Source organism: Manis pentadactyla, chromosome 4 (genome assembly GCF_030020395.1).
Source record: "Manis pentadactyla isolate mManPen7 chromosome 4, mManPen7.hap1, whole genome shotgun sequence".
NCBI classification, from domain to species: domain Eukaryota; kingdom Metazoa; phylum Chordata; class Mammalia; order Pholidota; family Manidae; genus Manis; species Manis pentadactyla.
This window is the reverse complement of record NC_080022.1, coordinates 141389020-141405633: the sequence shown is the minus strand read 5'-3', so window position 1 is coordinate 141405633 and position 16614 is coordinate 141389020. Positions and strand designations below refer to the sequence as shown.

Sequence of the window (16614 nt, the reverse complement as noted above, 5' to 3'; positions counted from 1 at the left end):
CAGAGTAGCTGTCCAGGTTGGCCTCTTTTTGTGTGTGATGAAGTCCTCAGAGGTGGCCAGGGTCACAGGGAGATGGTGGCAGAGCAGAGCCAGGAAGGCGGTCCCCCAAATTCCAATGCAGTACTGTGAGGTCAAGTGACCAGCATCCTGCCTATCCCCTGGACCATCCCGGGTAAGGTATCTCTACAGGATAGCAGCTGCCACATGTGTCCTTTGAGGCAGTCAGGAAAGACTCTCTAAAAGGGAAGTCTTCCTCCCCCCGCCCCACCCCCCGCACCTTCATGTACCAAACTCTTAAGTTTCCATGGTGACAGTCAAATTGCAGTTCCATCCAAGAGTGAGCCAAGAAAAAAGAAAAGCTGGCCTCTCCCCAGAGAAGTGGGCCTTACTGGCACTGGGGCCATCCGCTACTGAGAATGAGAGCTGAGTAGAGTCAGGCAGCCCTTCTGGGGCATGATGGGAAAATCTCAGGGATGCCAGGTCCCCAGACAAGTGGTCCAGAGGCCTAAGCCCTGTGGAGGGGAAGGCCCTCCCCCCGCCCTGCCTCAGGACAGAGCCCATGTAAGCCTGTGCGGTGACACCTCCTTCTTGGGGAGGATCCGGGGGCAGTCTTCTCCCTGGTGTTTCCCATCTTCTATCTGAAAAATCAGGCGTGGGCGGAACACCGTGCTCAACACTGAGCCATCCTAGACTCAGCCTTTGGGGAATTAGAAGGAAAAAAACAGCCTTCAGACACACACAGTGTTTTGTTGAGGATGGAAGAGCAAAGGCCAAAAGATTTATGAGCCTAAAAGCTCTGTTAATAGACCTCGAAGATTTACGATCACAGCTGCTGTGCAGGGAGAAAGGCGGCAATGGCAATCAAATGGCAAATTAGCCGAGATTTGGGTTGATGGTGACGACAGGAGGAGGAGGAGGAGGAGGACCTTCCTTCTCTGCCAGGGGAGTATGTGGATAGGCAGCATTTACCCTGGGCTGTGTCCAGGGACACACTCAGCAGTGACTTCTCGGTGTGTTTCTTCCCACTGGCAGTAAGTGCCAAGGCCGGGCGTGGACACTGCTGCCTTCCTTCGGTCTGTTTCTTTTGAGCAGGGTTTATTAGAGTGGATTAGAGATGGGATTAGGTTTACACCATGAAGGCCTCTAAACTGCGGCCTGGCCCCAGGCTGAAATCCCAGACTCAGTGAGCAAAGATGCTGGAGCCAAGGGAGACGCGTCCCCAAGGAATGAGTCTGGGGGTTGGCTGGTTCTCTGCTCTGTGATGCCTTTGTGAGCTCAGCCTTCACCAGGGGCTGTCGCCCTTCCTGTGGCTGTGGTCCTTTAGGGTCTATGAAAGGGGAGCCAAAGCAGGCCAAAGGACTGCATCTCGGGGAGGCTTTGTTTTTACTACACCTTGCACAACATAGGCACCACACGGGGAATAGGCCATGTGGTGCCCCCAACACCCTTCCAGGGTTGACGCTTTGGACAAGACATACCCCTCAGGGCAAAGGCTGCCCTCCCAGTGTAGCACAGCACAGTCTTTCAGTTTTAGCCCACTCCCAACCCGACACTGTGACCATGAACAACAGATGACAGAACAGGGAAGAAGGTGAAAAGAAATTAGATAAAAGAGCTGCCACTATAACCCGAGTCCTGGGACATCCTTTCCCATCATCTTCCGGGCTCTTGGCATTTCATGCCCTTTGGCATCTGCCCATTAGAACCAAAGGACCTGGACATTATTTGAGCATCCTGGAGCACCATGCCCCCACCTCAGCTCCATGTCCCCCTGCCTCTGCTGTCTCAGCTCCATGTTCCCCAACCCTCCACCCCAAAAGCACAAAGATTCTACATATCAAGCCTGGAGGAGATGGAAGGTGGAATATTCCAAGTTGGGAAGAATGGATAGATTATCCCGAAGCATCTCTGCCAGAGAGGGAGTGCACCCATGTGGAGATCAGCAGGGGCTGGGGGGCAGAGTCCCCCCAGTCCCTTTGTAGCTGCCCCAGAGAAGCTGTGGGGAGCGCTTGTTGCCTCCTGCCCACCTCCCACTCCCTCTGTCTGGGGCTTCACAGGGTTGGTGCTTAGTCAGTCAGTGAGTCAAAAATACGTCAATGCTTATAAAACTGAGGCCCATGAAGTCCTGTCTCCGTGGATTCTTGAGCAAAGAAACCCAGTCCAGGACCTGAAAAGCAATTGAAAAACAAGTGAGGCCTTGCTTGCATTTCTCAAATATTATGAAGGAGCACCCGGACCATAACCCCATCCTGTCTCCTTGATTCTACATCACAAAAGCCCAGAAAGCCAAAGCAGGACTCTTCCCTGAGCGCAAGGAGGGAAGACAGCAGGAAAGGCAGAATCCTTGAGCAGCAGAAGAGAGCGCTGGGAACAGTCGGGGAGCATCGCTCACCCACCCACAGGGCTCAGGCACTGCGGAAGGAGAAGCACACCAGCCCCCCCGTGGCCCAGCTTGACCCCTGCCCTCCAGGAGCCTCGCCATCTACTGCGGGAGACACACACGGATGCTTAAAGCAGAAAGTGGTTGTGCGATTGCAGCAGAATGCACAGGGCCCTCAGCCAGCTGGGCATGGCAAGGGAGAAGGCTCCCAGGAGGAGGTGGCACCCAACAGGAGCCCGGAGGAGAGCGACAGGCAGAGTGTTCTGGGCAGAGGGAAGCAAGTCGCTGTGGGAGGCGCTGACTGGCAGTTTGGCAGAGCTACACACTGTGTGGGCCGGAGGGCCTGGGCCAGGACAGTAGGTTGCATGGGATAAGGTTGGAGAAATAGACAAAGGGCAGGAGCTCAAGCTTGAAACGGTAGGTTAGGGGGAGTCTTTAAAGAGGGGTAAGCTAGGATTGTGTGTTAGCAGGAGCATCGCAGCTATGCAGAGGGAGGTGCCTGCAGGTGGGGCCCAGGTGGGCAGTTGTCACAGGAGTCTAGGCTGGAGACGAGGCGGCAGTCATGGTGAGGAGGCCTCTGATTCAGGAACCATCTAGAGGTGAAACTGGCCAGAATGTGGAGATGAGGGAAGCACCAGAGCTCCACGAAGCAGCGACTGTGTGCCGGCCACTCTGCTATGGAAAGAAGCACAGGACTGAGAATCTCTCAGAGCCGAAACAGTCGTCCAGCTCCAACCCTCTGGCTGCTTGGCTCTGTGGCCTATGACTCCCCAAGGTGAGAGGCGGCAGGCTGGAGGCATGAAGGCTTTCCAGAAGGCTCTAGATCTGGGTGGCAGCTATGCAGCAAAGGTCCTTACCCACAGTGGCTTCCCTAATGGGCCAGGCTCTTCTTCCAGCTGGGCATTAGTGCCCTGCGCACTGCTCCAGAAGGGGCCTGGTGGATCACATGAGACCTGTTAGCCACCCTTGGTAAAGATTCACTTTATTTCCATCTCATCTCCCACCAAACTGGTCCCAACAGCACAGGGTTGTTCACCAGGTCGAATAAGATAATACTCACATGTACCCAGCACCGTGCCTGGCAGAAAGGCTCAGCCCCTGCCCTCCCTATGTAACCAGCACGTGGCATGCCCTGGGTCAGGCCCACTGCCTCTCTCCCGCCCCTGAGAACCGGTTACCTGTGACCCCAGACCTCTCTGGACTGTGATTATTGCCATCACACCATGTTATTAAACAGCATATAAATTGCTGAAAAGAGAAAAGGCACAGAATTGTTTTATTAAAACCAAGACTTTGGGCAGTCTTGCTAGAAGTCACTTAAGTTTAAAAAGTTATAGAGTTAGGTATGGGCAGGACAACTGTAAAAAGTAGGAGAAAGAAATGGAAAAATAGGAGGATTCTGCACTCATGTTGCTTTGCCAGTGTCTTTAAGATGTGCTCCAACTTAAAGAAACTGAACCTGAGAATCACAGACAACACGGGATGGATGCAGATTGGACGTGGAAGACTGTGTGGGCCTGACCTCAAAGAAGCACCCAAGCCCTACATCAAGAGATTAGCGAATGGATGTACATTTCTATGCTTAAAATTAAAATAGAATGTTTAACGTTTGAATATATCCTATATTATGACTCCCACTGTTGACTAACCAGCCAAATGTGGTCCTGTTTAGTCCAGAAAAGAGGATTTTCTACCACAGTGGGTGGCCCTGCGAGAGCTCCCACCCTGCCCTCCCCTGGGATTGCAGTCCCACCACCTGCTCCCTGTTGCATTCACGAAGCCCCCCTGGGAGGTACTGCGTGAACTGGGAGGAGAGCCCAGGGCTGCTGGCCCCCAGTTCAGTTCTTCCAGGGGCATTGGAGCGTATGGAAAATAGACTGAGGAGCTGGCCTGCCAGGGTAAGAATCCTGGCTCCCCACTTGCTGCCTTGGGCAGTGCCTCCGTGTCCTTACCTGCAAAATGGGGATAATGCTTTCCTACCTTACAGGGTTGTCCCGGAGCACCAGTGAGTTAGCATATGTAACACGCCTAGAGTGCCCCAGAAGGGTCAGCGAGGACTGGAACCCTCTGGAATCACCGCAGAGCAGTGCCTTGCCCCGTGAAGCATCGCCAGGTGCAAGCCTCAGAGCAGCTGTGCCCGCGCCGAACGGGGTGCTCGGCCCCTGCCACTGCCAGAGGCTTCCGGCTGCCACAGGAGGCCGCGGGGGCAATGCATGGAGGTGGCTGGTGGGGACAGAGGGGGTGAGCCCTCCCTGCCAGTGGGGGCCATGGTGGTCACACTGGGCCTGTGTCCCAGCCTCCTTGCAACAGGACTCGCTCTTTGACTGGCAAAAAGGAGAACCCGGCCATCCCTGTCCCCAGGCCATTGTTCCCGTGCCCCAAACATAAGGGCTGGTGAGGATGTGTGCCACCTGGTCCTGGCAGGAGGGAGGCCTTCCCTGGTGGTGGCTGGTAGGGGTGACCTGGGTTGTTGTCTCTTTTCCAGCAGTTTCCAGTGACAGTGACAGCGATTCAGATCTCAGTTCCTCCAGCCTGGAGGACAGACTCCCTCCCGGTGGGATCAGGGACCCCAAAGACGACAAGCCCTGGGGGGAATCAGGTAAGCGTGGGAAGTACAGTGCTGTTTCCGAAGCCCCAGGTGCAGGTGGCTTTGCTGCTTCCCTGGGTTGCTGCTCCTCAGCAGGTGTCTGCGGAGTTGTTCTAGGCCAGGGAAGAGACGTGGGCCTGGAGGACAGGGCGGAAAGGGGGCTCAGGTGTCCACACAGTGGGGGAACAGGGCAGGCCCTCTGCCGGCACACCTGAGATGCCTCCCCAAGCTCACTGTGAGCATCCCCCCCGATGAGATACTGCTTGGTGAATGATGAGTGCTGTGAAAATCAGGTGCAAAGTTCCCCGGGTCAGCTCAGCTCTGCCATGAAACTGCAGGGGCACCCCAGATACATACCGTGACCTCTTGGGCTTCAGCTAGCTTCTATTTAACACAAACGGGATGGGGCAGATGGTCCCCAAAGTTCCTTCTGAACTTACATCTGTGAGCTCTCCTCTGTGACCGTGCTGTATGAAAGAGAGTTAACGGGGGCCTTAAGACCAGTGCAGAGAAGACCTAGGGGCACATTTTCCTTTAAACACTTGAAGGTCCTTCCCGGGAAAAGGAGCACCTTCACTCTTAGTTATTGCAGAAGTTAGAACTGGGATATTTGAAAGATATTTCAGAGAGGCTGATTTGAGTACCTAAGAGGAGAGCTTTATAATAACTGCCCCCAGCTGGAATGAAATGCCTCAGGGTGCTGTCCTGGGCCCAAGACTGGGTGATCTCCTGCCAGAGCTGATTGGGAAGAAATTCCTGCTGGGGAGGGTAATTGGGGATAGATCAGAGATGGCAAATACCCGGCACATACACTTCCATTCCCTAGCCTGTGCACACAACAGACATTACTAGTCGATCGTGACACTCTTCCCCAGAGAACCGGACATGGCCTCAGAATCCTCCTCAGTGCAGTTTTCCAAGAGGTTCATGTCAGTAGGTGGACATGACACAAGAGGTGAAGGCTGTCTCTGGACTAGATGATCTCCTCAGGCCAAAGACTGTATCCTAGAAAAGTGTAAAGGAAACTCACCTGCCAGCCGAGGCTTCCAGCGCAGGTTTCCCCTCTCCCCGTCCTGGCACCGCCCTCGCTCTTGAACTCTGCCTTCACAGCAACTCTCAGCCATGACCAGTAGTCATGGGAGACAGGAAAAGATGGAGGGCAGTACTGCAGGTCCCGCCTCTGCTCTCTCGGCCATGCAAGAACTAACAACCATATTTGAGTGGGGATTTTTAAGTTAATAAAGGCAGCAGTTAATAGTTCCACTAAGTTAACTGAAATATACACCCTCCCCCCAACACGCCTTCATTCTATGAAGGAAGGAATAGCTCATCCATGTTGCCAGCTTCATGTTGGGGACTTGTTCCTTCGTGAAGTGACCTAAGGGCCCATTCAGTTGCCTTTATGTATATTGGACCAATCAGCTGTGGCCAAAGGATGGGGCATGCTAGGATGTGGCAGCCGTAGTGGGGCAGGGGCTGGGCAGTGGCAACTCCCAGCGGCAGGGGCTCTGGGCAGACAGCCCCATAAGTGCCCATCACAGTTCCAAATGAGAAGACTTTAGATCAGCAGCTTGTCTGGCTGAGGTCATCCTGGCCTGGGTCAAGGTCCAAAGGGCCCAGCACAAAGCCAGTCAGGCCCACGTGGTCTCTTGCAGGTGGCAGCCTGGAGTCCCCAAAGATGGGGCTCACCCGCCCACCCAGCCACCTCTCAGGGAGCCTGAGCAGCCTGGCCAGCGAGCCTGGGATGGGCTCCACAGATGCACAGGGGGGCACCCCACCCTGGCCACACCCGAAGGGCCCCAGTGAGTACCTTCTAACTCACCACCCCCTCTCCCTCGTCTGTTCCTCCCTGCCATGGGCCCTCCAGCCTGTGGGGCAGAAGGTGATGTTTCCACTCTCTGTGATCACTGACTGCTATGCCAGGTGCTGGGGAAACAGAGGCCAGCCAGCCTCTACCCCTGCCTGCAGTGAACAGAGAGAGGGACTCAAAATAGTAATGGTAATCACCCCGACTCATTCTCAGTGATTGTAACAACAGTTGTCACCATCCTCTGCTTTATCAAACGTGTAATCTCTCAGAGAATTTCCCCATGTCTGTAGCAGCCTCGGTAGCTCCCATTTCCCAAGCACCTACTGTGCACCAGGCAGTCCAGTCCTCACCAAGCCCATCGTGTGCCCAGACAGGGCTGGGGCCAGTGGGGGACAGTCATTGACCTTCAGAAACCTACCATGTAGCTGAGGAAGCCAAATCAATTCACCCAAAACAGCCCAGTCCAGGGCAGGCCCAAATCAGAAGTAAAATGCTGGCCCTGGAGCTCAGTCTGCCCTTGCACCTCCAAGGTCAACTTACATTCTGCGAGAGACTTAATACCCCCTTTTGATAAGCGTGGAAACCAAGGGCAAAAGCCCAAGCTCCCACCCACCTCCCCTGCTTGAGGCCTGGCCTGGCTGGCTCAGGCTCATCGTGTGATGGGCACGGGCAGAGGGCAGGTCTCCTCACACTCACGCCAGAGAAAATTGTGCAAGTTCAGGTTAAGCTCCTGGTCTCCTTCAAGAAAGAAGCCCCAGCTGGACTTAGTGCCTGCAGGGCTGTGGGGTCCACTAGTGCGTGGTGCCTGTGCGCCGCAGCCCAGCGGCTGACCTCCCCAGCAGCAAGTGGGTGGTTCAGTGCTGGAGCAGGCATACCAGTGTGCAGGAGCCCGTGTGCACTGGCAGCCACCCGCCAGGAAGCTCCCGGGGAGCTTTGGTCCACTCCCTGCCCTCCCTCTGCCCCCACCTTGATGGTTCCAGATAAGCTGCAAGGCAGGACTTGTAAGAGGCAGCAGGTAGAGGGTATGGCCCTGAAGTGGACCCTCCCCACTCCCGATAGTCCCCTGAAACCTCCCCAGAGGACAGTTTGGAACCAAGCAGGCCTGAGTTCTGGTCTCAGCCCTGCCAACCATAAACGTGCAGTTGAGCAAACCATGAGGTCGAACCGTATGAAATTAATATAGCTGAATATTGGCAGTTCTATCTGATTCAACCTAATATTTGATCTGTCTGCCCCCAGTTCCATTATCACTAAAGTGGGGACCACACTGTCCCTCACAGTGTTGGGGGGAGGGTAAAATGCAGCATCTGTGTGGAGTGCCTACCCTAAGTAAGTCTTCGGGAAATGTCCAGTTATAAGCTGGGGAGGTCATGTGGTCCAGGCATAGAGAGGGTTCCAGGGCTTAAGAAACAACTTGGAAAGGATTGGCCCAGGAGGAAATTCTATATTCCCATGTCCATTTGCTCCTCTGGCATCCTAAGATCACCTATGTTCATCACCCACTTTAGTGGACTCAACTGAAGCTCAGGGAGTAGCTGATTTGCCGCCAATAATGTAGCAAAATGGAGCAGAGCTCTGCCTGGGGCACCAGCCCCTGGCCCTCCCAGCAGCCCTCTGGCCTGTGGCAGACAGTGAAGCTGCCTCAGCAAGAGTCCCACCTTCCCGGCCAACACCTCCATTTCACCCCAAAGGTCAAGCTGTCACCAGGGAGGGACTCTGCTTTTGCTCACGCTATACTGGCCTTTTTTTCCCTCTCCCCCAAAGGCAAAGGGCACAGCGGGGTGAGTCCTCACTGCTGACAGCCTCTCTCAGTCCCCTCAGCCTGCCCTGAATGGAGGCGTGTTTGGTGCACGGAGCAGACTTTCCGGTGGAAGAGTTTGGGGGCAAGGGGCTAGAAGCAGCTGGGGCCAGACCCTTCCTGGCTCCTTCCTGACCAGTCCTGGAGCCCTTGGGCAGCCTGCCCTGTTGGACATGACCTCTGACTCAACAAACCAGTGTTTGGGGGGCAGAATCTGCTTCCCCCCACCCAGTGCCTTTCTGTACCCCTTCTCTCTTAGGAGCCCTCCTTGAGCCCCCCAGCATTTCACTCAGCCTCCACCTTTATTTATTGTCCTCCCCCCGCCCAGGTCTACTCGTGTGTTCATTTTAAGTTTGCTCTTGGCCTGGGGTGGGCCTGAAGGACCTTCAGACCCACCTTGTGGGGCCTTCCCATATGCACTGCAGTTTCAGAGGGCACCAGGCAGAGCTTTCTCCTTATCTGCATCAATGGAAGAAGAAATCCAACCCTAAGCATTACCCTTCAAACCTGAGCTTGGCTCCCAGAGAGCGAGGTGCCCAGAGCATGTGGGGTGAGAGATGCTCCCATCCTTTCCCTCTCCTTGCAGCTCCAGGGTAGGAGGTGGGAGCAGCCTCTCCCCTCGCTTGGGGCTGGCCCAGGAGCTGCAGCTGAAGCCTGGCTCTTTGTTAGGTTTTCTGGAGCCTCTCCATTGGTCTCCCCGGGTTTTGTTCAGCCTCTCCCCAGTTTTGGAGCTGGGAAGGGTTCTGGTGAACGCTGTGAATTCATTCATTGAAGAGCAGCCTTCAGCCAAGTCCCCAGCCAGGGCACGAGGCTCCCCTAAGCCATTAATTCACTTCTCTTCAGTAGGTTCGGTTTGGCATGAAAAATACTTAATTCAAGTGTGGGCAAACACTTCTGGAAAACCTGATGAGAGAGAATGTGTGTGCACATGCACATGTGTGTGCGTTGCTGTCTGTGCCCTCCAGCCCCTCCTGACCCTCCCGCTGTACCCCTCAAAGGGCTCTCTCCCGGCCCTCAGGTCCCCACCATGAACTTTTTAGCCCTTGCCATTGGCAGTCTGTAAAAAACTTAAGTTTTCCTATGGCAAGTTATGTTTCAGAATAAAAACAATAAAGATTAGAATTTGCATTGAGCTAGTGTGTTGATCAAAAGACCACAATTGCCTGTTTCTGAGATGCATCAATAGAGAAATTAATGGAAAAACTGTAGTGCACTGATTGCTGGAGCACTTCCTAAACCACAGTGAAAGGAATGAGCTGGATGTGTGTGTGTAAAAGAGCCTACAAACCTAACGTTGAATGGGAAAAACAAGGCCATCTATGTAAAAAAAAAAAACAGAAAAAAGTATACATGCAAATAGTCAAACTGAGTTGTACAAACATATGTACATATGCCAAAATGTTTGTGAAGTTGACAAGGACTTCTGGTTAAATATGGTGAACTGAACACATTCATATTTCCTCTGACCCCAAAAACCCACCAAAATAACATAAAGGAATAAAAATGGTGTAAACTACAAGGACAAGAAGAATAGAGAGGAGACTGCAGCAGGTAAGAGAGGACTGAGACTTTGGGAGATGGGAGAGTGTGACTTGTTTAGTGCCAGCTTCCCCCTCCCTAAAATGTCTGCAAGGGAGAAAGCCAGCCAGGAACAAGCACATTTTCTCTGTAGAATCTCCCAAATGCTCAGAACGTGGAGGGGGCAGGTATCCCTAAGGTGGAAGTTCAGGATAGGTGTAGAAATAGTGTTGCTTGGAAGAAATGGTTAAACCCCAAGTCCCTTCTCTTAGTCTACATGGCCTGTGACTTGCCCTTCCCTTCCCTACAGAAGACAGTATACTACTGGCCAGTTTTCCAGATTGAACCAGAAAGATTCTGGATTGGGGACCCCATGCCCAGATAAAGGCTGGGGTGAGGTGATGGTTAATGGAGAGACCCTGAGCCTCCATCCCCTGCTAACCAGTGGGCCTATTCCCCATGCCCCAACCCCCAAAGCAGAACATTATTGAATTTCTCTCTGGGAAACAGATTAAGGAAAAAAGATTACAGACCCTGACATTGGTGATTCCCCAGTCTTCTCAGTCACACTATGAGGCCCTAGCCCACAAGCCCTGCCTGTGTGCACAGAGCTTCCTGTGAGCTTGGCTGTGTTGCACTCGTAGTGGAAACAGCCAGGACACAAACAGTTGACCAAAACCAACAGCCAAAAATACAGAGACTCCAACACACAGAAGAAAGGGATCAGAGTACAACACTCTGAAGATACCCATGAAACAGGAAAACTATGTTATTTTTTAAAAGGAAGTGTTAAAGCTCTCGAAAATTAATAACATAATAGAAAATTTTAAATGGAAGATGAGAGAAAATCTCCCAGAAAGTAAAACACAAAAGCAAAGCGATGTAAAAGTAGGAGAACCAAGTCAAGAAAATTGGACAACAAAAAGAAAAGATGCATGCAAAAGGTCCAATTTTCAATAGGAATTTCAAACCAAGGAACAGAAAATAAAGGAGAGAAAAATCACTGAAGAAATGATACAGGACTATTTCCTAAGGCTGAAGGAAAATGAGCATCTCTAGAGAAAAGAACCCACCAAAGTACCTGGCATAGCGGCATAAAGCCATAACCCTGTGGACAGCCACTGCCACTGTGGGCCGCCATGGGGCAACACCTATAAATGAGGATCCACATGGCCTGCAACCCTAGTGCAATAAACATTCACTAGGTCTGGGCCAGGGACTGAGGGTGTACGTCTAACAAGCTCCCAGGTAGCGCCAATGCTGCTGCCCAAAGGGCCACACTTTGAGTAGCTCTGGTCTAGAGCAGTGGTTGTCACCACTGGCTGCTCCTTGGAATAATCCTGAGGAGCTTTACAAACCCTCATACCAGACTCACATCCAGAGATTCTGATGTAATCAATGTGGGACACAGCCTTGACATCCGGATCTTGTAAGCTCCCCCAGTAACTTCAGGGTGCTGTAAAACCAGGAACAATTTCCCTAACAGAAATTCTACATGGGCTGCAGGAATTAAGCACAGAATGTTCAGAGCAGTACCTTTTAATTAGCTAAAAATTGGGAACAACCTAAATACCATGGACAGAAAAATAGATACATAAACTGTGATACAGTCAAACAATGGAATATCACACAGTGGCGAAAATGAGCGCATAGATGACTCACAACACTGAGCCAAGAACCAGATGGCAGGAAAATAAACACATTATGACACTGTCTATATAGAGATTTTGAAATATATGCAAAAATGTTATATATTATATATTTTATGCAGTGAAAGAATAAAAAAAGGGAGGATAAACAACAGATTTCTAGATACATCTTGAGGCATGCAATTAAGGAGGAGTTTCAACCTTATTAGTAATGTTCTATTAATCTTGGTAACAGATGTGTTTGTAACATTTATATTGCATTATACATTATATTTGTATTATTCTTACACATCTGAAATCTTCAAAAATAAAAAATTTAAGGAACAATAGCAAGCCACTTATCATGAAATTTAAGGACACCAGAATAAAAACCCTAAAGAAAAAAATCTAAAACTTTCCAAAGAGAAAAAAAAAACAGTTTACATAGCAAAGATAAGGCACTGAAATTCTCAAAGCAGATTTTGAAGCCAGAACACAGTGAAGCAGTATCTTCTAATCTAGATTTATATCCAGCTAAATCTCAATGACCATAAAATGAAGATATTTTCAAACGTGTGGTTTTTAGAAATGTATCTCCCATACATTCTTTCTTAGGCAGCTACTAGAGGATGTGCTCCAACGAAACAAGGGAGAAAACCAGGAAAGAGGGTACCAGGGACACAAGAAACTGGAAAGCTGACCCAGGAGGGGGCAAAGAGAGTCCCCAGGACGATGGCATTGGCTGTGTGTCTGGTGTCTGGGCTACAGGCGGAGGTCAGCCAGCACAGATAGGAGCATGAAGATGGCCGAGATATATAAAGATGAGCAAAAGGATAAGAAGCTTACTTGTGTTGGGGAGATTGTACATGATATCATGATACTATTTTATAAGCCATGATATGTAATATATAATAATACAGCCTAAAACTGAAAAGTCAACTAATAGAATCAGCATGAGATTTCAATACAAAGGTAAACATCAACAAAAACGGCTTAGCGTTCTAAGGGTTGCCTAGGGAGGGACTTGTGGGTGGCATGGGGCAAGGGATTGCTGCCCTATATTATAGACTCTGTAGAACACTTGCCCTTTTTAAACTATAACATTTCTAACAAAAATGTTTTTTTAATGGAGAAATATATATATCAAACTCAGGATAAACTCATGGGCCAAGGGTGAGAGCCTGAGGCTGTAACAGGTGAGTGAGGTAGGGACGCCATGAGAACCTGCCTGGCAGAGAAAATACAGCCCTGCAGATTCAATATCCGGCCTGTAAGGCTACTCCGTCTAAGCTACTTCTGTGCTGGGACCAAAGTCCCCTTCGACCTACCTCTCAGACCTGATGCAGCACCAGGTCCCACCCACAGCTCCCACCAGATCCAGTCCAGCAGAGGGACTCAGTGCTGGCAGCCTCCCGGGCGAATTCTAAAGGCATTTGGAAGCCCTGTGTCGCAGGGTTGATGGGGTTCTGAAGCAGTTTCATTACGAGTTAATCCCAGAAGCCTTCAGCTTGAGGATGGAGATGGACTGCAGATCCTCCCCCGACCAGTGGGGTCTGGGAGCTATGGGGAGTCAAGGGTTCTTTGTGCACTGGTCTGAGAACTAAGAAACTTTTTCCTTACAAAAATGCTTTCTGAGACTCAAGCAACCAAATTACAAACAAACTTTTGGAACTGAGCTTTTCATGGCAGGGAGTGGAGATTGTTCTGTCATCTGTAAAAATCAGAGCACAGAAATTTTTGTCCCATTATTTGAAATCGAAATTATGGGTACTTCTCTGTACCTCAGTTTCCTCATCTGTAAAATAGGGATGATACTTGTTCACAGGATTATTGGGGAAATTAAACACTTGAAATGGCATGTAAAACTCCTACCCCTGCTATTAATTACTACTTCCATAGAATTCCGGGGTGGCGCTTGCCTCAGGAGTTGTTTAAATGGCAGGAGAACATGAGTGCAGTGATTGGGGGCAGCCTGGGGCACAGTAAATGTTCATGCTCTTCCCTCCGGGGCCTAACGGTGCAGTCATTCATCCATCCAGTATTTATTGGGCAGCTGCTGGGTACCAAGTGCAGTATTAGAAGCAGAGACTCAATAATGGACAAAACCGACGTGGCCCCTGCCCTCTTGCAGCATCAGAATCACCCGGTGGGCTTGTTAAAACAGGTCCCTGGACCAACCCCAGAGCTTCTGGCTGAGAGGTTGGCATGGAGCTGAGAATGGCCCCTCCAAGTCCCCGGGTGATGCTGACACTCCCAGTTCACACTTCAAGAACCAGTTTACCTGCATTTCCTCAGCCTGCCATCCCTAGGCCAAGGTGACAAAGACCAGGCTGGCAGAGAACATGAAGCCCCCCACAGGCCAAGAGGACAAACCTGGGACAGAGTCCTGCTGCCGCGTCCACCCTGGACAGATGTGCTGCCCCAGCTGTTCCTTAGCCCCGGGACAACGAGCATCCACAGGCCCAGCCCTGAAGAGCTACTTCCACCCACAAAGGTGGGGCTGGTATCTTCCCCAAATGAGAAAGTGGCCACCTTCTAGCATCGCATCTCGGGGTTCCCAGAAGCCTGCAGTCTCTGTTCTGCCTGTTCCTGCCTCCCAAGAACTGTCTCCTGCGTGTCTGCCTGAGGGCAGAGTGCAGCAGGTTGTAGAGAGGGAAGCCCTCGGGCTTCGGGGGGAGGCCTATCATGGACTCTGGGCAGCACCTCCTGACCTTCCTCTGCTGCCACCCCCACACCCCCATCCCCGCACCTCACCTCCTCACACTGTTGTTTGGTAACAGTAAACAACCCTGCAGTCCACTGAGCCGGGTCCAGGCAGAGATGAAGCATTCTGCTGCATAATAACCGTCACAGCCACCATGTGGGAGTCATGGCCCTGCTATGAGCTTAGGGATCCTCACCGGCCTCCAAGGCAGATACCTCTGTTGTTCCCATTTTACAGAAGAGGACACTGAGGCCCAGAGAGGTCAGAAAGCCTATTGTTCAATGCAGTGCAGGCAGTTGGGTGCCAAAGACCAGGCTCAATGCCAGGTGGAGGTTTGCTGGTGATAACAAGTCAGGATTCCAAGGGTGCAAACTGAAGCAGTGCATCCAGGGTGTGCCCACAGCACAGATCAGACTTCTAGATTCTGAATAGGGTAAAGTCAGCACCTTGTCCCACTGGGGTGTTCCCCCACTGCTAATGTAACAGATGAGAATAAAGCTCAGTTGCACAGAGATTTGGTGCCCACATTGGACATTGTCTCATGCCTGTGCCCAGTGTGCCCAGAACACCAAGTGCTCTCATAAATCCTCCCTCATTGGACACAAGGCTCAGTGAAGCGGCTGTCTTTTCAGACCACGTGTAGGCAGGTGCAGAGGTGGTTTTGATTTAGAGGATTTCCAGGAGCTTCCATCAAGTCAGTAACTTCTCAGGGCCTTTGGAAGCAGGGCCTGTCTCTGGACTGACCTGCAGCACCTCCCAGGGCTGAACGTGACCCCTGAGCTCTGGCAAGGGAGCTGTCACTCCACAGCCCACAGGGCATCTCAGACCCCTGACAACTGTCTGGACTTCCCATGCCACCTGCCTTTCTTTCCTTTTTTTCTTTGTTGTTTTCTTATTGTGGTAAAATACACATAACATAATTTACCATTCTAACCATTTTTTAAGCACACAGTTCAGCGACACTGAATACATCCACCATTTGTGCAGCTGTCACCATCCATCTCCAGAACATTTGCATCATCCCAAACCAGCCACTGTACCCACAAAATGCAAACCCCAGCCCTCCCTACTTCCACCCGGGCTAACCAAATTCTGTTTCGATGAACTTGACCGTGTAAGTGGAATCATATGGTATTTGTTCTTCTGTGTCGAGCTTATTTCATTTAGTGTAGTGTCTTCAAGCTCCATCCATATTGTAGCCTGTGTCAGAATTTCATTCCATTTTATAGCAGAGTAATATTCCATTGTGTAGATATGTCACATGGTTTATCCATATATCTAGTGAAGGACATATGGCTCATTTCCTCCTCTTGGCCACTGTAATAATGCTGCTATAAACATGGGGGTACAAGTATCTGTCTGCTACCCTGCTTGTAATGCCTCTGGGTTATACCCAGAAGTAGGATTGCTGGATCACGTGGTAGTTCCACATTCAGCTTTTCTGAGGAGTCGCCATTCTGTTTTCCACAGTGGTTGCGCCATCTCGCTTTCCCACCAGCAGTGCACGAGGGCTTCCTTTCCTCCTAAAGCAGGGTGCTGTCCTCCTGCCCCTCTGCCCGCTGTGGCTCTCACCAGGGGAACAGCAGACGCCCAGGGACCTCGGCATTCCCTCAACACCTGAAATCCCACCAGCCTTGGTGCTGGCCTCCTGGGCACATGCACAACCTGTCCCAAGCTCAGTTTAATGCTCTGCTATCGCTGTCTTGAAATTCTTAATTATTATTTTTTTTTTTTTTGAGAGGGCATCTCTCATATTTATTGATCAAATGGTTGTTAACAACAATAAAATTCTGTATAGGGGACTCAATGCACAATCATTAATCAGCCCCAAGCCTAGTTCTCAACAGTCTCCAATCTTCTGAAGCATAATGAACAAGTTCTTACATGGTGAACAAATTCTTACATAGTGAATAAGTTCTTACATGGTGAACAGTGCAAGGGCAGTCATCACAGAAACTTTCGGTTTTGATCACGCATTATGAACTATAAACAATCAGGTCAAATATGATTATTCGTTTGATTTTTATACTTGATTTATATGTGAATCCCACATTTCTCCCTTATTATTATTGTTATTATTATTATTTTTTTTAATAAAATGCTGAAGTGGTAGGTAGATGCAAGATAAAGGTAGAAAACATAGTTTAGTGCTGTAAGAGGGCAAATGTAGGTGATCAGGTCTGTGCCTG

The 16614-nt window shown here is 50.7% G+C and overlaps 1 protein-coding gene across 1 annotated transcript in view; it reads left to right on the top strand.

Moving 5' to 3' along the window:
* The window catches only part of RPH3AL (rabphilin 3A like (without C2 domains)), a 111083-nt gene extending 104284 nt beyond the window's left edge, over positions 1 to 6799 (top strand). The window contains 3 exon segments of the mRNA XM_036906226.2: positions 4866 to 4979; positions 6623 to 6738; positions 6740 to 6799. Coding sequence (XP_036762121.2) covers positions 4866 to 4979; positions 6623 to 6738; positions 6740 to 6784 — 275 coding nt within the window. The 3' untranslated portion in view covers positions 6785 to 6799.
* Positions 6800 to 16614: the final 9815 nt, after the last annotated feature.